The sequence below is a fragment of the Puntigrus tetrazona genome, chromosome 22 (genome assembly GCF_018831695.1).
Source record: "Puntigrus tetrazona isolate hp1 chromosome 22, ASM1883169v1, whole genome shotgun sequence".
NCBI lineage: Eukaryota > Metazoa > Chordata > Actinopteri > Cypriniformes > Cyprinidae > Puntigrus > Puntigrus tetrazona.
The window spans coordinates 7,257,467-7,280,082 of NC_056720.1; the positions used below are offsets into that span (position 1 = coordinate 7,257,467).

Here is a 22,616-nt window from a genome sequence, read left to right on the forward strand (position 1 = left end):
ACACTTCCCTTAGTCAGTCACAATATTCAGCTGGGAGAACATCTAGCAACTAATTAAGTTAATTGACATCAGGTCTGGGATGTATTAGAGAAGCAGAGTCTCTGAGTTACTTATGTCAAATTGCAAAGGCTTTTCAAATCTCAACATCTACACTGCATAACATCATAAAAAATTCGGAGAAACTGGAGAAATCATAAAAGCGTAAGGGACAAGACAAGACTTTTGTTGGATATCTGTGGTCTTCATTCCCTCAGATGACACTGTATCACTTGATTACTAAATGGGTCCAGGAATACTTCAATAAATTGGTGTCAGTAAATAAGTTTAATTCGCTCGTTATTATCAAATGAAACAGGCTACAGTGTGACCCACCATATCAGCACAGTATAGTGACTGACAAAACAGGATAATTTTGAACAAATTTTTAGCAACATATGGCCTGACAAAATCTAATCTTCACTGTTTTTCTACTGAAGCTCCTTGTCACCTGTATCTTTTCTGCATTCATTTGACTAACACCTGTAGCTGAAACAAAGTGGAGTGTGCATCTGAAAAGTCAATGTGGTCATAAAGGTGATCTCGCAATTCTTGAGACTGAGAAAGAAAGAGACAGAAGTTGTGATTGCGATTGGCCAAACCTAGCTCTGTCCGTGCATTAATTGCATTAAATATTTTTACTGCGTCAGACTGAAAGAATTAATTGCAATGGTTAACATGCTAATTATGACATCGCTAATTCAAATGCAAAATAACAGACATTAAGAAAAGGTCTTAGACTTTCTGACCCTAGTAATCCCAAACACAGTGTATCCCACATATGCTCTGAAGCCCCCGGTATGATCGCGCTAGTCACTCAAGAGACACCACGCCTCATTGCCTGACTCTAATTGGGCTCCAAAGGCCCCTTAGGAGTCTGTATATTTGCCTCACTGAAAACTTACTGCATAATTGAGAGAGAGCGGAGGTGTCCGCTGTGAAAATCTCAGAGGGTGGCACGGACTAAGTGGGACTCGTTCCTCTCCGTCATTAGTACCAGAGTCCCGCTGAACTCCCTCCCGGTCCATTAAAGGATGCAATATCCAGCATGTGGGCCAGATTAATGGCTGCAGTGATTAGCTGTGCTCTGGTGTAGTCCACTGCACTGATGTGACATGATATGACAGCCGACGACAAGCCATTACACATAATCACAGTGGGGAAACAGCCGCTAACAATACGAGACCATAAGAATGGGAACTCGCAAAAGTTGCTTGATTTAGAGGACTGTGATTCCTCGAGCCTCAGAACTGGGAAAATGTGGAACAATAAAGCAGGGTGGATTTATATTTGGGTACTGTATCATAAAAATACTTTCATTATCACGGATTTATGTCCAAATATTCCTGTTAAAACAGCTGCTTAAAAAAAAATCTGTCTAAAAGATAGATATTCCTTAATCTACATCCATCTAAGAATCCATCCATTCATTTCTTAATCCATATAGTTCTCCATCCATCCATTCATATCCATCTAGTTCTGCAATCCGTTTTCATATCCATATAGTTCTCCATCCATGTTTTCATATCCATATAGCTCTCCATCCATGTTTTTATATCCATATAGTTCTCCAATCCGTTTTCATATCCATATAGTCCTCTATCCATCCATTCATATCCATCTAGTTCTCCACTGCTCCATTCATATCCATCTAGTTCTTTATCCATCCATTCATATCCATCGAGGTATCCATCCACCAACCATCCATCTATTAATTTCTTAATCTATATGCATCAAGGACTCCATCCATTCATCGTCTCTCAGTCTACAAGGCCATGAACCTTCAAATTTCAAATAAATTAATCATTAATCATTAAACATGCCTCCGGTGACTTATTACTTTAATCTACAATTAAAAACTGTATATTTATGGCTAATATCTCAATACAACCAAAACAATATGAACATCACACTTGTGGTGCAGTCAGATAAGCAGAAACATATCATTAGACAAAGCCATCCCTCTCATTAAAACCCCTCCTTTATTTCAAAATGACTATAATTTAGTCCCTAGACCATTGTGAGGTGCGATTTTATAAGCTATTCGTCAGCGAATCATTTATGAGGTGTAATCTAAGGCCAGAACAGCTCTTGGAGACTGATTGCCCTCCTTTTAAAAGATATTTTAATGACACGACTCTCAGCGCTGTGGGAATAATGTGGACAAAACCACAATTCATTCTCTTAAAAAGCTCCCTTGTGGTGCCATAGAATACTGGCGACGGCTCGGAAAAATCCAAATGGCTTCATTTCACTCCCTGCTGACCAGTTCCACAGAAAACTAAACCAGTGGTAGAATGCATATCTGGAAAAATGCAGGTGAAAACAAATGAGAATGAAAATATAAATCAATTTCTTTACAAACACTGTTTGTGCTCTGACTACCAAAATTCATCACAATCCACAGACTTGGCTTTAGAACGTTTTGGCACCTTTCCATGCTGGTGCTATTAAGGGAAAATCACTTAATACTTTGGTCCAGAACCATCCATTATGGATAGGATGGGATGGGATTGCTAATTCAGCAAGGCCCGGGGAAATTTTTCTTATTTTATGGCTTTTTCATGGCCCTGACGACAACAATAACAAATGCATAAAATGATCAATAATAAATGTACAAGATAAACATCCTCACCACGCTGTAGATCTGAGGTTTGCGTCGTTTGGCTAAGTCAATGATGTTGACTCCGTTGTAGTAGAGGTTCTCCATGCATCCATGGAAGTTTTTCCGCAGGAACGTGCCTGGTTTTCCGGGAAGAGGGATTCCTCCAAAGCTGAGCTTTGTGAAATGAATGGGAAAAATAACAGCGATGGAGAGGTTTTACAACAGCGCGAAATGTTTTCCAATCATTAGTCGAGAGATTTGGCGCATGAGATGTTATGCTCTAATCAAACTTACATGATTAAGGTCACATGTCTCTCCTCTTAAACAAACATGTTACATGTAGACTTGTTCCAATTTGCAGTACGTTTTGCACTTTTAGACCAATTAAATAAATAAATATTCATTTATTAATATTATTTTTATATTTGTAAAGCATTTAATAAAATTCTCTTTGCGACATTATAAAAAACAAATTAATAATTAATCATACAATGCACTTCAAACCTCGATACATAAACAACATAAATAGGCAATGTAACCAAAATCATTCTCACCTCATAATCAACCTCCAGCGAATCATCCAGCCCACCCGTCCTCACGTGTTTGGTTAGTCTGTCCACGGTGAAGTTGATCTGTTTGTTAAATCGCTCGATCAGGACGGAGTGCCAGTGCTGGTCGTCCAGAAGACTTCCCAGAAACACAGAGACATGGCCGCTGCTAGGGTGCGTCTTAGCATCGTCTTTAGAAAAGAGGAGAAAAATTTGAAACATAAAAGCATTAAATTATACTTCAGTGTCAATGTTTAGTGTCTTATTTTAGCATTTTATTTACTGTTATTTATTAGTATTTTAAATTAGCTTTTATTTTATCTTTTCACAATGACTTTTATTTTTACATTTTATCAGTTATTTTATTAGCTAATTTTACAGCATCTCTATAATGGGCAACCTTAGAAAGAAAATTATCAAACGGTCTCCTTTTCGGCACGATTTCTCAAAACGAGCCATAAATAGCTTAGGAAAGGTGTGCCTTGTGCCGTCTCCTCTGTTTGATCCTTCTGAACTTCCTGGAAAGAAACCTGCTGTATTGATGATAAAAGAACAGAAAGAACAGCCTATCTTGACAAAGTGAGAGAAACCTGTCAGGAACACGTTCAGCTCATATTTCACCACAAATTCAAAAGAAAAAGTACGAAATTATATTTTGCAAGAAAAGTAAGCTTATTTTCAGCACCATTAATATTCGCTGAATTGTCAAATTAATTGCATATCAATTAAGGACTTTTTAATAAAGGAGAAACAAAATTAACGAAAAAAAAAAGAAGTAATTTCTGTCATGAAAATTGTCTCACAAAGCAAATTAAATATTAATAATATGCTTCATTTTCTTTAAGTAATTGCATCCTTTTCTGGCTGTGGAGCGAAATATAAAACAGACGCATTTTAGTGACATTCATCCAGGAAGGAGACGATACACGGCATCTGAAATTAGCTTTAAGAGCTTTTTTGTGGCTTTCAGAAAGGATGAATGCAAATGTAAAAGAAAAACATCGTCCTGATAAACAGCATCAACATCATCTCGGTTCGGTATAGTTAGCAATCAAAGCTCGCCGCCGCTCTTAGCGTAACGTGCAACTTATTCCATCTGACTGCCGGTGCTAATTGAACACAAGGCTCTGGAAAGCGTTGGTACTCTACATTAGACCACTCTTTGTGACAGATCGATACACTTATATGTGATTACGCCGCAGATTTGGCCTCTTAATCAAATCTTTGTTTCACAACTGCCTCTCATATAATTACGGTAAGATGCCACAATTGTGTCTGTGAACACATCCTCTTGCTGCACTGTCAGAAGAGCTCTACAAAACCCAAAGACGCAGTAAAAAAAAACCTAAAGGCGCTGCTTTGAATCTCTCCGAAATGGGTGTTTTGTGGCTTTTTAATCCATGTGTATTAGATCCGAGGATCATTTGTACGCGAGTATACACTTAAAAGTTATTTTGTGCAATTTGCATACGATCTTTCATGAATGAAGACACTAATATTGTCCCAGGATGCACGAAAGCAAAACCATTCGCAACATTGAAATGGGCTCCTTAAGTCATTATCGCCATAAAAGGAATATATCTCTTTTCCACTTAAAAAAATAAAAAATAGAAATAGTCATAAGGGTTATAACAACAATAGTAGTCCTGAAAGAATGCCAGTGTCTCCATTAGCGCCCCCTGTGGCGATGCTGAGGCTGCAATACAAATGTCTGCCACAATTCTGAACGAGAAAACGCACGAAATCAAGCTTTTTCAAAGCATTTGTGGCATCGAGCTTGCGTAGAGTATATTTCAGGCCTTCGTTTTGAGTTTAAAAGGCTATACAAGGTCTCACTCACCCAGATTGATATGCAGGGCCAGTCGGCCCTTATGCAGCTCTAGGGTGATGTAATCGCCTCTTTGTCCCTCTCCATGCACAAGGACCCCATCTGCACGCTGGCTCTTAAACCGTAGAGAGATGACGTCTTTCACAGTGCTGGTGGACTTCTGATTAAACCGGTACAGCAAAGAGCTCCTGCCGTTAAAGTCTGCAACATCCGACTCTGAAAAAACAGAAGGGAAAAATAGAATTCATCGTGGTCATAAATACTAAGATAAACCTTAGTTTCTTGTTACAAAATGTACAATTTATTAGTAGGTGTTCATCTAAAACAGTGTATGCTTTTACATTACTTTATAAACACAAAACAAAGTGAAAAAATAAATAAAAGCGTAAAGGAAAAGAAAATAAAACAAAGTGCAACGAAACGAAAGCAACGCAATAACAAAAAGCAAAAGAAAGCAAAACTAAATCAAAAGCAAAAACAGAGCACACGACAACACAAAAAAGCTAACTAAAACAAAAATAAAAAACAACTGCAAAAAACACCAAAACAAAAATAAACAACAATTAAAATAACAAATGTAAAGTAAAATAAAATAACAAATAAATAATAACTATAATAAAAATAAAGTTAAGTTCAAATAAAACAGCCATCGAGCTCTAGTACAAAAAATTATGAAGATCCAGAATAATAAGAGTGTTAGGAGCCTGTATTAAGAGTTGGGGTCGGTTTATTTGATCTTATTACCTTCTTAAAAACTTCGTTCAGATTTGAAAGAAATATGAAGCCTGTCTCGAGGCAACCCTTCAGAACAAATTCGACCCTGGGCAGTAAAAGGCAGGAATGTGGATTTTGACCCGGGCTCAGAGTTCAGACATTACATTTTTGCTCTCTTTCTCCATCTCTCTCCTCACCGGATGCCGGAGTGCGAGAGACTGAAGCTAACTAGCCGTGACAAGCAAAGCCTCGCAAAGAGCTCGGAGCCGTCTGCTGAATATAGAACTAACACAGAGGGTCCAGGAACATCAGCAAGCGCAATGAGGCCGAGTTAGATAAAGTGGGGAGATCAGACGAGAATGTGTTTGGTTTTCGTTTTTTTTTTTTTTGCATGAGTTGCCGTATTGATGGAGGCGCAATGAGTGTCAAGATGCAACGATAAGGAAATATAGCTTTATCTCAAAGCCTCTCAATCAAAGAGGCACAACAATAATCACCCAATAACCACAGAAGTGATATAAACGATGACCTTGAGAACAGAGAGGATAGAAAGAAGAGACGTCGAAAATACTGCCAGGTTTAAGGGGGGGAGAAAAACTAATGCATATTGTATAATCGTTCCTGAGGGGAAAGAACAAAAACAATGAAGTTCAAACTGGCGACTGCATCTGAACTCAGCCAGACGGCTCGCTAAACACAACACACGGCGGATTCACGTCATGATTGAATAATTTATTATTTAGGATTGCAGATGGCAAAATAAACTTATATTCTCTTACGGCCTGCATGAAATGTCGGTCCACAGAGATGAGAATAAAAGACTAATTTGAAAGAATACTCATTCAAGTCTGAAGCTGTATTTCTTGCACATTTCTTATTTATTTTTGGGGTATTTCGATTTTTGCTGACTTGAATAATGCTGGAATAAAATAGAAATAGTTGATTAAACTACAAAGCAAAAAAGCAACCACCGGAAATGCTGTCTTTGGCAACTAACAAAAAAAAAATGTTTTGGTTGAAGCACGCTAAATAAACTAAAGCAGAAATAAAAATGTAATCTAAAAACTATATATATATATATATATATATATATATATATATATATATATATATATATATATATATATATATATATATAAAAGAAATAAAACAAAACTATAAATAAATGTTAATTCAAAATATTAATTAATTATACAAAAATAATATTAATATAACAATGAACACAATCAATCTCAGATGGATTAGTTAGAAATATGGAAAATAAGTGCTGGGATTGATATTTAATACTGACAAAAAGTGTATTTGAATTATGATTTGTATTTTGTTGATGTCTTTTGCTGTCTATTTAATGTTACTGATTAAAGCTGATAAAAGATTAAAATGCAATAATAACCTATTATTATTAATAACAATTCACTATAATAGTAAATTAATTATAGTTAATTGTAATAGTTGATTTATATTAAATCAACTATTATAAACAATAATGATAAATGATAGTTTAAATTATTTTTTATTTTAATTATTTAAATGTACCTCCGATAAATAATGAAATAAGAAATGCTGATCTTGACAACCCATGGCATCAGACTGAAAAGAAAAAAAACCCGTGCCATATTTATATCTTTTTTTTTTGTTTGCAAAATCAATCAGCACAGAAAATGTGGGTGAAGAAGCTTTATATTCTGTGTGGGCCCGCTTGCTTAAGAGACACACAAAGTTGTCCGCAAACTCAGAATTAGACCTCACTTTATCTGTGGGTCTCTTGGCGGCATCAACACAGCGGTGCTCCAATGTGAATTAATGACTGTACAGGGACACACACACACACTTATGCTCTTGCAACACACTCCCCATTTCAGACATACACACACAAACAGTTTATACCACGAAGCCACGGCCTTAAATTGCAGTTAGCAGCAGAGGAGCTTGACAGATTTAAAACTAATTGACTTCAGGAGCATTTCAGCAGTGCATGAATAAGGCCAACGCACCACCGAGGACGTCCGGTTTATCCTACAGGAGACAAATATGAATAGAGACCATGCGCTATACCGAACGTGTGCATACACTTTCTGTCTCTCTTTTTTTTAAGACTCAGACGTGTTTAAATTTCCCGTTTGACGCCACATTTTCTGTTTTCCCCCTTATGTTTGTCCTCTGTATTTCTTCCCTTGAGTTCAGTTAGCAGATATGTTCATACGTCCTTTGTGCTAACATTGAGCGTCCCTGTGTGAAGCCATTGTATGTTTGGCGCATACTAGCGCAGGGCTAATTATAAACGTAATTACCGAGCGCTAATTCACTCCTTGATTCATTCACGGCTCTTCTGGAATGCAAGCCGCGCTAATGCTGATGCTAACCTGCCAGCGCTCTGACTTTGAGAAAGCACTAGCGTCTCCGTTATCAAACCCTATTACTGAAATACTGTGTGGTCAGCACCCACTTATCATGTTTGATCAACACGGTAAACCGAGTCGCCCCCATCGGTGTCACATTCCGCCCTATCTCACAAAATTAACGTTTAGAGAATAAACATGACGGTGATAGGTCGCAGAGTCAAGCTTTGAATTGACAATTGGTCTTGCCAGTGCACAGACTGCAAATACAAAGCACCTGAGGAGAGACTGAAAGAAAGAAACAAGGAGGGAGTAGGGGAAGGAAAAAAAGACAGAAAACGAGCACTAGCAAGCCTGCGTTATAAATATTTCAAGCACAAGGCGTGTGGCGCTGGCTACCCTTGAGGTAACCGATTGATTGTTACTCTGCACTTTGATACCCAGGGAAGGCAGGTCTAAACCAACTCAACCCAACTGCAGTAAAACAACATTACAGTGAACTAGCCAGACTAGCTGAACTTTTGAAACCAGAGCTTTCTTCCTTCAAACCACAATTGTATGTGGAGGACACACATGAGTGCTTAATTTAATGTGCTGAAGTTTTGAAGAAAAAACGAAATTCTGCACTGGAAATACATTTAGCTGGTTGGCTTGTACGATAAAGCTAAAATTAAAATAAAATTTCCCCTCAATTCTCTGTGGCAGCATAAAGGCCTGTTCACGCTAGCAAAACAATTCTGATTTTCACATGCGATTTACAACCAAGCACAAATATAAAAAAATGGCAGAGAGGTTGTACGAAAATGCTAATTCACTATCTGATAGTAGGTTTTGCTTTTGAAGCGAAATAACCTGGTTGTTCAAAATGCTACATGACTTTACATTTCAGAATCCATTTGTATTTTCAAACAGCAGTTCATATTTTTAAGTTAACTATGTTTGGCAAACAACACTAAATACAATATTACAAAGGAAAAACAGCTGGTTACAGATTCTTGATTTTTACTGTCGCTTAGCCAAATGTACCAAATGTGACATTTATTCCAAAACAGCAACTCCAGGCAGTAACCGTTAAAGCAGTGTATTTCGTTTAAAAATTAAATATTTTTCTGTTATATTGTTCATTGAGACTTATTCGCGAGCGTGGAAACACATGAACACAACCCGTGGGATTCATCGCATGAACCAATTGCATCCAGACATAATCAGTCATATCCAATAATATCGCATTGCCTCCTCTCACATGACTTTCCCCCATTCATTCTCAGCTAACCCCCCACCAAAGTCACGCTTCAGGGGGTGTGTTAAAACGCAAGGGGCTCAGGGGAGCCAAGATCCAATCCAATATTTTGAGGAGTTACTGCCTCCCCTTTGCACTGACAACATGCAACTGCTCATGTCAGTTTGAACGAATGCATTAACATTCTTGAATTCAAATTAAAGTGTTTATTGCACAAAATTTGCGCACTGAAAATCTGCATTGTCATAAACAGGTCTTAAGAATGTTAGAGTTGCAATGTATTTCATATTGTGACATAAATTTGAGTGAAACGACGCTATGTAGAACAAACAAACAAAAATTAACATGAACAGGGATGATGCATTAGTAATAAAATCAATAAGATGAATTTAGAAAAAAGACTAAATGAATTTCCATTTCATCCCAGCTTTCGTTGGGAATACATAAAGTACCAATTAGACACCAAATGTACATTCAGTACTCACTGTATGCACAGCCGTAGACCTCCACTCTGAGCCCCATCCATCCCCCGGGACTCCAGTCCACCGGCAAGAACCGCAGAAATCGTGTTCTTATGGAGTGTGAGAGCTTGTGGTGAACAGTCCCATCTGAATTTGTATTTCCAGGGAAAGTCTACAGAAAGAAATAAAAATGGTTAGTTTGCCCAACAATAACTTTTCCGAGATCTGGCCTTAGTACGTGCACCTCATGTGTTAATGAATCGATGTAACATCAAGCAAGGTTTTCCTGCTGGATGAAAGGTCTTAGTAGAGGTTCAGGTTTATTTTGAAATGCGTGTCTGAAATGCAATTGTTAGCTTTGTACATTGTTGGCTGTCCTGCATTAATGTGGCAAGTTAGCATGTGCTTTCTCATTCTATTTCTTCATTGTCTGCCCTGATATTTGCTAATAAAGGTCACTTATAGAAGTCGGAAAACTGATATTAAAGTTACTGGGAAAGTATGTTAGCTTTCTGTAGGTACATTAACCAACTTGGTCTCAATTAGCATATATGTTTACCTCAAAGAAACTCCTCCAAAGTCAGAGAGTTGATTATCTATACATAGAGCTGAACTTTTGCCAAGCCGCATTTACCCAAGATTTAAAAAAACTAACACATAAAGTTAGCGGGGCGCTGCTGGCAGCGTTAGTTTCTTTAAGCTGCACTCAAAGCGTCGCTGCTAATCTAAACCTCCAGGTTTAGAATAGCTGGGGGTCCTACCTCCAGCTGTAGAGCCTACCAGAAAAATGGCACGACCAGGAGGCACCTACCGCTCTTTAAAAATGTTCCACATCTTTTAATCTTCTGCTCATTAAAATGCTTCACACCTTCAAAGACTTCCATTAAACTCCGTTCTCAAACTAATCAGCACCTTTTTTTCCTCCCGCTGGGTGGAAGATAAAAGAACCAAACATTAAACCATCAACGAACAAAAAATTAAATAAAAATAAAGTTGTAATGAGATGAATTAGCCGCAGAAAACGTATACACCACCTCCACCTCCTCCTACGGCTCTCAGTGTTTGTTTTGCTCCGATGATTACATTAGCAGGAATCCAAGCTTTCGTAATGAGAGACGACGGAGATGGCAGGTAAGATCTCAGTAATGTTTCGCCCCAGATCTCTTCGAGCCGAGCTAAATAAGAATGCCGGGGAATGATGGAGCTTTGAAATGACTAGTATTGATTCAGAAGAGGAGGGTGAAGCCCATTTGTTTGCCTGTAAGTGTGGAGGCAATGCAACCGCTGTCTCTTGTGGCGCAAGGGCCGTGCCGATCGATTCCAAAGTTGTCAAAATAAAACTACCAAAAAAGAAAACGTAATTTAAGTTGGGTAGACACGGATTTCAGCTGGACTGCCAGTGACCGGTGAGGTCAGGAGACCATGAAATAAGTTTTGTAAGGGATATAAAGCCACGTCACTCAAAATAGAGGGTGTATTTAATCTTAGTTTAGGCGATTAAGTGAAATTCAAGTTGGTAATTAAAATTTGAACATTTCGTGGGTGGCTGGTTTTTGATGGGAAGTGCAGGGGAGGATGAATTAATTTATCCTAGTAAATTATTATGATTTCGTTAAAGACACAGACGCTTAATGATTATGGGTGTGCATGCATTTTATTCTAGTCATAAAAGCCCCCCTGATCCACATTATCCAGAAAGCTTTTACAGTACTTATTGCACTGGCTAAAGTACTAATGCATTATAAATATAATAAAAGGCTGGTTTATTTATAAGAGTACTTGGATAACTCACCCCTATGTTGTCCTCTTGTCTGAACTGCTTCCAAGCTCTTCCTGTGTCACTGTACAGCAACATGTAACTCGTAACCCAATCAGGGCTTCCGAAACGACCCTGGGTCGCCACAGCTGTGACCTCAACCCGTTCTCGCAGATCCACCTGTAGCCATCTTAGCCTGTCTGTTCGTTCTGGAGCCCAGCCACCACCTCCTAAGACAAGAAAAGAAGAGGTATATTGTAAATAATATTGTAATAATTCTCTCTAGTTCTCTTATTTTATGTCCAATTTCATACTGGGAAGCTTATATTTTTATGTATATGCAGCAAAAATTCGGCATACATTCAGCAAAACTGTTCACACAAAGGTCACTTTCAAACCAAGTAAATTTGTGTTACTTAATGCGACAAATACCCATGACCAACTTCCAAGAGCGTTGTGAAATCTGTAAGGGAATTGTTTTGCCATTGCGAGAATCTGTTTAAAAAGTTAAAAAGTTTAAACCTATTGATTACAATTACCAATAGAGCTGTATTTACAACAGACTTCATGCATTCACAGTTGTTTCAGAGCACACCATGAATATGGACATGAGGAAATGATGTCACAACTACAAATAGTCAATAAAATGATTCCGAATTCCCAAAACATCTTGACAGATAGAAAAAGAAACCTTGGACATTTTAACTTAATGCCAGCTAATTTGTGCACAGCACAATGTTAAAAAGCAGCAAAATATTGTGTTGTCAAGCTAGAATGCTATTTATAAGAAAAGGTAGCAAGCTAATGATAAAACAGCTCTTTTGAAAATGCATACTGCCATGCAAGTAAAATTGCATTGCTACTTTCGGCTAGCTTCTGCTCAACACTGTAGTTAATTAAGAAACATTCCTTTATTAACAAAAGCTAAACTTTTAATTACAGACAGAAAAGGTATTCGAAGCATTTAGCAGCCAGCCAAGCCTCAACTTCAGACAAGCCTGCCAAGTGAGCTTCTTTTAAGCTTGCCTGTTCACACTAATTAGCTCTGTAAATCTAACTTACATTGGCACTGTATCTATTAAAAGGCTGAGCAAATAGACAGCAAACCCAGCGCTAGTCATAGCACAAGGAGCTGCTCTACTAACACAACCGTACTGAGCCAAGCAGGTCAGTTTCACATGGGTGTCACTGTCATTGTCAGGGAGCAATTCACTATTTGGTCTCCTTTTGACCTGTAGGTCAACTAAATGTCAATCAAATTCACTCTAAATGACTAAGTAAGGATGACTAATACAGTATTACCATCACTTTACAATTCTGCCAAGGTTTTTTATAGGAATATAATACAATTACTTGGGTACTTTTTTAATATTTTAATGCTGGGATTACTCACCATCTCTTCTGTTGAGTTTGGCAAAATACGGCAACTGACTGTCGGAGGAAGATGAGGAGCTCTGGAATGATGTGGGAGGAAGAGCAGAAACCAGTGGCCCATTGCAGTGGTCTAGAACAGCAGGAAATAAATTAACCAATCAGAGTTGACATTCAAGGTTTGTGATTGACTGGTTTATTCTGGTTTAGAATGCCCACCATTGTAAAACCAAACGGCTTCCAATGGGTAATTGACCAAGTCCTCTCTTTTGCATTTTCCCCATTTTGCAATTCACCAAGCATAAGGTGGACTGGGAATGTTTCAAATCTAGTAATTGTTAACACTCTCAACCTTGGCTGAAGATACCACTTAATAGACTAAAAAAACAGCCTGTGAGACACACTGGGCAAACTTCATTTATTCAGCAAAAAATGGGAACTTTCAACATCCACTCCTCGGGTTAACATGTGGACCAAGATAACGATGAGAAGGAACGAGTAGAAGGAGAGAGAGTTAGAGAATCTGACAACAGCTCTCATTTCAATGTTTGAGAAAGCCGCACCGATTTCTCAGCTAATTAACCTTTCAAATGCTTTCTGAATGAGCCTGACATCAAATAGCTTCACTCACAGAATTGCAAATGTATTCCGGACCAGGCAAAAGGTGAGACAGGGAGATGAGATGGAGAAAGGCAGAGATAAAGAGACAGAAAAAAATGAAATAGTGAGTATCCGGGTAAGGTCATAGGAAGGATATAGCCCGGTAGCTAGCCTCATCTTCTTTCTAACAACGACTTTGAGAGACAGAGATACCTGAGCCAGAATAAAACATCCTCTGCTGGCTCAATGGTATATTTAGTTTGGGAAAAATCCCTAATAAACAGGCAACTTCCAAAGCGGGTTTCCTCTAGACGAAGCCACTTAAAAGCCCGCCCCATGATGCATTTTTCAACAGGGAGTCTCTCTCTCTGACTATCTCTCGATCTTTTCCGTGTAAAGTGGGCAAATTGAGCAAGTGATGTTTCTGAAACTCATAAATATGAATGATGAGAATGACTGACAGGGGCTTCCGCTTTTACTTGCGGTGACGGTTGTGTGGAGGAGATCAGCAGCATTGCGTCCACCAGCGGAAAGAGACCAGATTAGATTTTTCCTTGGGCAGGAGGGAAGTGAAAATGACCTAGTGGCTGCCAAGCACCTGGTGCTCTGATGGTACAAGAGATGGGAATCGATACAGCATGACCAAAAACCAGCAGCTTCATTTCTTAAGATGTTTGTAGGCACACGGGGGAAAGCTCTGATGAAGCATTTGATGGACAGGAATGTGTACAACTCTTCTGAGGGAGTGGAAAGCGCCATGTCTATTTGAAGTCACACAGGAATTCGGAAAACACTATAGGATCCTATTCTGGTAAACATTAAAATGTTCTTAACTTTTGGTGGGATGCCAGTTCGTCAGTTTTTCCTTCCACAACCTTCCAATATGCTATTCCCTATTGAAGCAACTGATTTACCACTTAAAACTACAAATCTATATGTTACCAGTTTAACTTTTTGTATCACTTTGGCTGACCCTTGCTTCTTCTACAGTACATTTTTGCGATGCACAGTGCCATTTGAAGCCAATCGATCCATAGCATTCGCTTATGCAAACTCAGAAGCGCCTTAACAGTGTGGGTATTCATGTTATTCAGCGACTGGAATGTTTTGACCTTAAGAAATTTATTTGACTGAAGAGGTCGAGGTTAAAAACCACTGCAGTTGATAAATAAAATTTATGGATACCTGAAGAGGTTTTCAGAGAATGATGTAGATCCATTAGTTCCAAAGGGCATTGTGCATTGCAAGGACATTGGAGGAGGAAGGTTCGATGAAAGCGATGCTCAATCAGGCAACAAAAGTTGCTGCAACATACTCAGCATTGAGTGTCCTTTACCTATCCTAAGCTGGATAAAGTACATACAGTTGTTCTACAATACATCCATGACTACATGACACTGCATGGTAAGACACAACTTGCTAAAGATTACAATCCACAAACAAGGTCAGTGTCCCAACACCAGATAAGTCCAAATAATGAGTTGTTTCATATCGCCTGCTTTTTTAGTCTTCAGAAATAAAGTTCTCCAGAGGGGGGTGGGTGGGAATATTGCTTAGATCTTGCTCTTTCTTAGCTCAGAAAACATCAAGAAAGGACTTTTCAGTCATGCAACAACGGTTCTCCTAGAAGACAAAAAGTTATCACAGGAAACTTCATCAACCTTTCAAGATAAGAAAAGCTTGAGTTTATATTAAGATCCATGACTTTGGTTGCTTAAGCTATTCTTGGGTTTGACAAATCTGAGTATAGTCTGACACAGTGTTGAGATCGTTTTCTTCGGAGCACGATCTGGGGGGCAAGAGACTTCTCTCCATGTAATCTAGTTGATGCTTAGGAGAAGCAATTAATAATTTATTCAACCTTTTCTATTGGTCTACAAACAGTTAATCAAGGAAACAAAATCAAGATTTTTTTTTTTTTTCAAACTGCCTATTTCGATTCTGTAATATTTGAACTTCTGCCAATCATCAGAATAATCATTTATTCTAATCAAATACAATGACCTGATTGCTGCATACATAATTGGTTAATCATGCTAATATTAATCTCAGCTTAGCTTATTAATTAGTGGAAATGAAGTGTACTCATGTATGCATGTCATTTATAAAGTTGTTTAATGGATCAAGAACACTGCTCACTTTTTTAAATAACAATTCACGATAAGAGTGAAAGCAAAAGGATGTTAGCGCACACAAAGGGCTACATATTGAACTGTAAAAAACATTGTTTTTCCTCCATTTGACAAACACACTACTCGTAATTGTTTCTACCGGGATCAGATGGATGCTCGGCATGAATACGAAGAAGGGTTGGAAGGGTGGGGGAGATTAAATTTTTATGTTTACCTTGGAAATTCTCCTAGTCAGCACTGCCAGATCTACTGACATATGCATGCTGCGAAATTAATGTTTATGGGAGGAAAACAACTCAGCAGCACTGGTATTAGCTTGAGGATAGGTCGCCTAATTCGCCGTTTTGCTTGCTAGACGGTCAAATGGCGTGAAATGTTAGCATTGTAACAAAGAGTTGGCTGTTATTCACAAACATTTACAAAAGCAAGCTCTCAGAATCATATAAAACATCCATTTGACAATACTAACTCAATTCTCTACTTTTCGCAACTCTTTGGACTGTTTAAGACTCAAACCTTTCAAGCAAATGCGGTTTGGAAGAACAAGTATGAGGCTATTAGAGGATGCAAGAATCCAAGAAATAGCATTTCTAAGCCGAGGTTTTTTTCCCCCTCCCATGCGGTATTCTTACGCTTTATTAGACGTAAAAGCAGGCTGGTGCAAACCCAGCACGACAGTCCATTTTTCCTGACCCCAGCTGCGCTTTTAAGAGTCCGCACCTTTAATGGAATCCCTGGATGTCCCAGTGCATCTGCGCTGTGACAGAACATGTGATTTCTAATGCAGTTTTAAAGAAGCTTTTCCCACATTGAATTGGGTCCGGTGCCTCCAACAAACTTTTCCAATGGAGGCATAAAGACGGAATGGGGGATGGGGTGGTTAGATGGAAGCTGAAAATGCTGAACGCCTAGACATCTGTGAATGGACACCTACATCCTGTAGAAACTGTGAAACACTCATTTAAATCCTGTTGGAGAGTTTGCACGGTCCCGAAGTGTCCCAGATCTCTTTGTACACAGAATACAATCCGTCCTCTGTGGATTAAAGCTTTCTTTTCCAAATGCCAAAACTTGTATTCAGACACTAGTTAGTAGGCCAAAACTCTTCAACATTTAAAAGTAGCTAAATGCATAATGTTATGAGCGTTTTTGTTTATATGAAGCTATAAATATAAAGACAGCAAATTAATTAAATTAAATGACACAAGAAACACTAAAGGTTACCAAACATAAACATAATAAACAGTTAATCTACCTACACACACACACACACCTATATATATTTATACACTTTTTTTGAGTTGGCTCTATAATTAACAAACACGTCAAATCAAGTTCGTAATCTTTTGGATTGAAAAACCAAAACACTGCATGACTGCATGAAAAAAATCACGTATACAGATAAATCAACTATAAAACAATTCCATGATGCTATCAAATCACTTCTACTAGCATTCAAAGCTAGTACATTTGATGACTGTAGTGCAGAAGTGACACACTTCAGAAAAAGATACTGATCTGAAGAACCAGGTTCTATCCACTGAAAACCAGGCTCTCAATGATCATTCTAATTCTCCTCTTCATGCTATGTGATAAAGAATTATTATTCCCAACACGTTCAAGTAGTTTAAGAATTGTGGATCATTCCTGAGCCTCGTGAGAGAGGTTTAATCTTGCATGTGAAGATAAAACTAAGAGCAACATATGTATAGATTAAACATCAAGAAGATTCTGCCTTGTTTGTACCATTTTTAACTGGAGTAATGTAGATTTGTTAATAATACCAATATAATGTAATATAATATATATATATATATATATATATATATATATATATATATATATATATATATATATATATTAGCAGCATTTTAATTATTTAGAATAATGCTATTGTAATAATATTAATAATAATAGTAATAATTTCTATTTAAATTATTGCTATTAAAAATACAAAATTATATATATTATATACAGGCATAGCAGTATTAAATATTTGTAAGTAAATAATATAATATTTATTATTATTATTATTATTATTATTATATTATTGTCATTTTAGCATTTGTTGTGTGAAAACAAAAAAAATATGCTAAAATAAAATAATAAAAACAAAACAGAAAACAACTAACATCCTCTTTTTTTTCCACAATAGCGCTTCAAATTTAGACATGTCCCATTTACAGTAGTACCTCAGACCCCTGTGCCCTATCTCACAGCATTTTGGGTAATTAAAATGACTCGGGCCACGTTTCTGCTCCCCTCTTCAAGCTTGGCATTTAGCTCTGACCTGATTTTACTAGCGGTTGCCCATGGCAGCGAAGGCTGATGTAATAGAGGAAAATGAAAGAGAGGCTATTATTTAAACCTGACAGCGACACAGAGAGACTCTTCACTTCCATTGTGACACTCGACGCTCTCCTCAGCAGGTAGAACACAACGAGAAGAGCCTAACAAAGCCCACATAATTTACGGTCACCTACTTAACTGAGGATTCGATAGCAAGATGAGGCTATTACATCATGGAATATGAATGGAATATTGGGAGACGTAAACATAAAATCAATTCAGCCACACTGTTTGACATTTTTGTTTGGTTTACAGGAACAAAACCAAATTCTGTCATTATTTAAATACCCTGATGTTGTTGCGTTGTTCTCGTGTGTAAATCCATATGCCGTTTCGGAGTAAGCAATGACAGAATTGCTGCGTTTTATGCTCGTTTTCTTATTGTGAAACAACCTTAAAGCACAAAGGACTCCTTCATTCATCACACATACACTGCTTCTAAGAGTTTACGCTGAGAAACTCAATCAGATCTCGATTGATCCGGAGTCGGTTCAGAGATGTACATGTCAGAACATGTGCATGTATCGACTGACACTTCAGTGAAAAAGAAATACTTTCTCTGAATAACAATTTGCGTTCTGTGTTTATTTTGTACGAACCTATTCTGCGAAGGAGCGCTTTTATGCTTTGCGCCCAGTTAAGGCAGAAGAGCAGCCCGGACGTTCGGCTAAATAGCTGCTTTTCGTGGGTTTCCGCTAAAAACAACCTTAAACCTGTGTGTTTTAAACCGATTTGAGCTATTCTGCTTTATATAAAACTCAATAATAATGATTTGAAGTCTCAACTGCAAAAACACAGCGGCGGCCCCGTGATAGTAACTAGTAAAACACAGATGTGAAGATATAATCTTCTCTCTCTGTCCTCCATTACACCATCCTGCAGTGCGTCGGATAGGTAGATGATCTGCACTGTGGGAATGATCCATATTGCTTCCACACTCGTTTTAAGTTCTTGCAGAACACCGCATTCAATTTAAAATAGCAGTTTTCCAATATGGACGAGTTTTAAAAAAGTGCCGATTATGTGTTATCGTATATTTAATCAAGAAAACGTGTTATAAATGAGTGATAAAATGAATAAAAATGCTAATCATAAATGCTTTATGAGATTTAATGAAGTTAAATATCAATTCAAAGAAAAATATAACATCTATATACAATTAATGAATACCGTACACAATTAATAATAATGGTACTACTGCTAGGAATGATAGTAATACAAATAATACAATGTATAGCAATTTTATTGTTATATTTATATGCTTTTATACCAATTTAACATACTACCACTACTAATACTACTACTAATAATAATGGTAATATACATAAAAACCTGTTAAATATAAATAATAAAACATAAATTAATTTTTAACTACATTACATTTTTTATTCATTTATTTTCATAAATATTCTGAAACAACTCAACTTCAATGCCCTTGACATTAGAGAAAATTCACGGACTATAGTTTACACGGGAATCTGGAAGTATGACAAGTTTTGAGCATTAATATTGCAACAGCCGAAGCCGCTTAGTACGCATATGGCCAGATATAGCTGAGCGTTTTACACTGTTGGTGTTTTTCCCCTTTGGTTAACACAGCGGTCTCAGAAAAACAAACTTATAAAGGCCTCCAAATGGTCATTGACTTAAATAAACAGCACCACACAACTGGGACACCCTCAAAGCTATGGAGATGTGTTTACTCAACCTTTCCTGCACTGATCAGAGCAGGGAACATCTCCGGTGCCGTTTCACGATGAGTGGGATGCCTGCAGAACTTTCTGGGATATTCGTGAAACGCCATTAGCGGCTTGTTAAGAGTTTCTTGTGCTTTGGATGATATTTACGAAGCTGCGGAGCATATGTTTGGCAGACTAAACGCCCACTAACACAGACTGAACAGCATCTCATTAAGGGAAGATACATTAAAGGAGTCTGTTTTCAAGTTACTGAACGTCAGCCGGGTTCAGGTTTATCATCGCCGGCTTTTGCTTTGATGGATTAAATCCGTCAATCATCGAATGGCGGTTCTCTGAGAGGTGACGGCTGGAGGGTCCTGGTTGAGGTGTGTGTTTCGTGAGAACGTGTTAAATATCTTTTATAAACTCGGGAGATTTTCTTTGCATGTGAGTTTTCGAAGTTTGCATGCTGTATGTCTGCACTCATTCGAAAGGTTTTTGAGTTCATGTATATTTCGAGTCAACAATGAGAACTCTTTACTAGTGGCGTAAAGTTTGGTCCTTCCTGCCGCTTATTATGTTTAAGAGCCGCCCACCTGACACGAAAAGTGACCGATCGCGTTTTGTTTTAATGCACCCGCATTCAATTTTTACTCAGACACTGTTAGTAAATTTCAAATAATTACTAAGTAATTACTAAGTAATAAGTAACTTGCTGCGTTAGACGAAACGTGAAAATGAAGTATAAAGGAAAATAACAAAGATTAATGGATTATACTTCACGATAAAATAGCCTTCTTCAAAGTGACGACTGTACCACGTTTACAGATTAGCATGGACAAAATTAGACCGAAATTGTTTGCGCAACAGTCTTTACAAACGATTAGAAAGAAAACACAACAACAGCAGAGAGAAAGAAAAGCATAAAAACTTTAAAAGTAATAATTGTGTTAACTTATTTATTTGCACATGTTAATTTTTTTTTTTAAATAAGCATTTGCTACTTTAAAAGTACTAAAAATTTGAAGTAAATTTAAGCACAAAGTTAAATTTGTGCAAACCAATGATTAGGAAATGAAGCTCGTTTTATGCACTTAAGGAACTCACGCCATAAACCAATCAGATTGAAAAACTAGTATGATCATACAGCCTTCTACTTTAAAATTCCAGGTTTAATTTAACGCTTTACTTGTAATTACTTCATGCAATCATTTGCGAAACTTACAAGCAATTCCTCAGTGAAAATAGTTTCAAATGGATACCTAAAACCATTTATATTTTTTATTCAGCCCTTCAGTTATAAACTATTTTCGTAACATTCAATACGGCCGCTTACACTTCTAAGCAGCTGCTAGTCGATGTGACGTTCTTACCAACAAAACAGAACAGAACAAAAAAGAACAGAACTTGTTTATATAATTAATATCTTGTTATTTCACTAGTACCAACATCAGCAAACCAGCAGGGGTCCCTGAAGAGGAATTCCGACTAGATTACTTATCTTTTGATTACCGGTTCACGATTTTCTATGGAATTTGCCACTTATTAAAAACCAAGATGTTCCTCGGCTCTCTCAGAAAGAATCTTTGCCTTTTTTCTTCATCTTTCTCTCATTTTCTTTTCTTTTTTTTTTTCAACCCACGCATCTTTCAGAATAGATTTTCTGGCATTTATAAAATGTCTTAAAATACCCAATGGCGCTGTCGTGATAAACAGTCATCGGCAGTGAAAATCAGACAGAGGTACGCGGGCTAAAGGCCATTTACGAGCAGGACGGGAGTTTGGAGGTGGGTGATGGGGTTGGGGGAGGAGGGGTTTGTTTGTCTTTAACTTCTAAGGTCAGGCTTTTACAGCGACTATGGATCCGCCTCTTGTTTGGGGCCAAAATTACAGCTGACACATGTGCTGACAAGATAGAGGCAATTATTGAGTTAGACAATGATCTACTGTATAGTGCAAGCACGGCGCTTTTCTTTTCCTAGACAAGGAGAGAGAGACGTTTGAGAGTTACAAGGCCAGACGAGACGCCCTAACCGTCCGTGAACCAGCTAGTTTTTGTTCTCTCTCATAGTTCGCATCGGGTAAACTGAATGAACGTAACCTAATTAGCGTCCTTTTTACATTAGAACGGTTCGCAACCGACGGGTCGCTAACCAAAAAATGCGTGGCACTGTACAAAAAAATAAAAAGCAACTATCATGCATAATTTACACAAGCCTCAAAAAAAAGGACAAAATTGTAACATGTATTGTTATTAATGTAAAATATTGATTATGACTTTTTGGTGCAAATTCATCGATGACTTATTGGGTTTTGAAGGGTTAAAGAGTACAACAACAAAAAAATTCGTCCAAAATGTCCATATTTGACTGACTGTGTTTAAAATGGGTTAAACAAAACTAAAAATACTTCATATGCAACTTCCTTTTCATCGAAAACATCAATATTTTAGACACCATTTCTTGACAAATGTAGCATTTCTGTGTGGAAACACAAACCACGGCTCTACAAACTTTTATTTTACTATCCTTATTCTATAATCTACAGTCTATTACAATTTAAGAGCAGAATAAGGTCTCTACATTTATTTTCCCTCTTTCTCTTCGGAGTTAGACTTTATAGATGAAGTAATTAAATAGATAAAAGCTTTTAAATATTGCGAATCAAAAACTATTTTTTTCATCCAGTACAGATTGGGATTCAGAGTTAAAATAAGAGTAAAAAATTGTAATTCACTTTTTTTCCGTTAATGTGCGTTTGATTTCACTTGCTGTCAAATATAGCAAATAACCAAAGAAAACTTTTAACCCAAAAATTAGTTTTTGGATAAATTCTTCTAGGACTGATTGAGTTCACAGGGTCAAACAAGAGTGGTGAACAAAGAACCTTATGTGAAACAGAAGGTTCTTCAGGTGTTAAAGGTTCTTTATGGAACCATTTAGACCAAAAGGTTCTTCT

General features: G+C 37.4%; 1 protein-coding gene across 3 annotated transcripts in view; it reads right to left on the minus strand.

Annotated features, from left to right (window-relative positions):
* cntnap5b (contactin associated protein family member 5b) overlaps window positions 1–22,616 on the minus strand; it is a 48,885-nt gene that overhangs the window by 22,566 nt on the left and 3,703 nt on the right. For 2 of the 3 annotated variants that reach the window (XM_043223787.1, XM_043223786.1), the window contains exons 2-7: window positions 12,921–13,031; window positions 11,564–11,757; window positions 9,796–9,943; window positions 5,030–5,233; window positions 3,196–3,380; window positions 2,672–2,815 (exon numbers count right to left, since the gene is read on the minus strand). In XM_043223787.1, the coding sequence (XP_043079722.1) occupies window positions 2,672–2,815; window positions 3,196–3,380; window positions 5,030–5,233; window positions 9,796–9,943; window positions 11,564–11,757; window positions 12,921–13,031 (986 nt within the window). The remainder of the gene's footprint in view (window positions 1–2,671; window positions 2,816–3,195; window positions 3,381–5,029; window positions 5,234–9,795; window positions 9,944–11,563; window positions 11,758–12,920; window positions 13,032–22,616) is intronic. The other variant, XM_043223788.1, reaches the window with a different exon arrangement.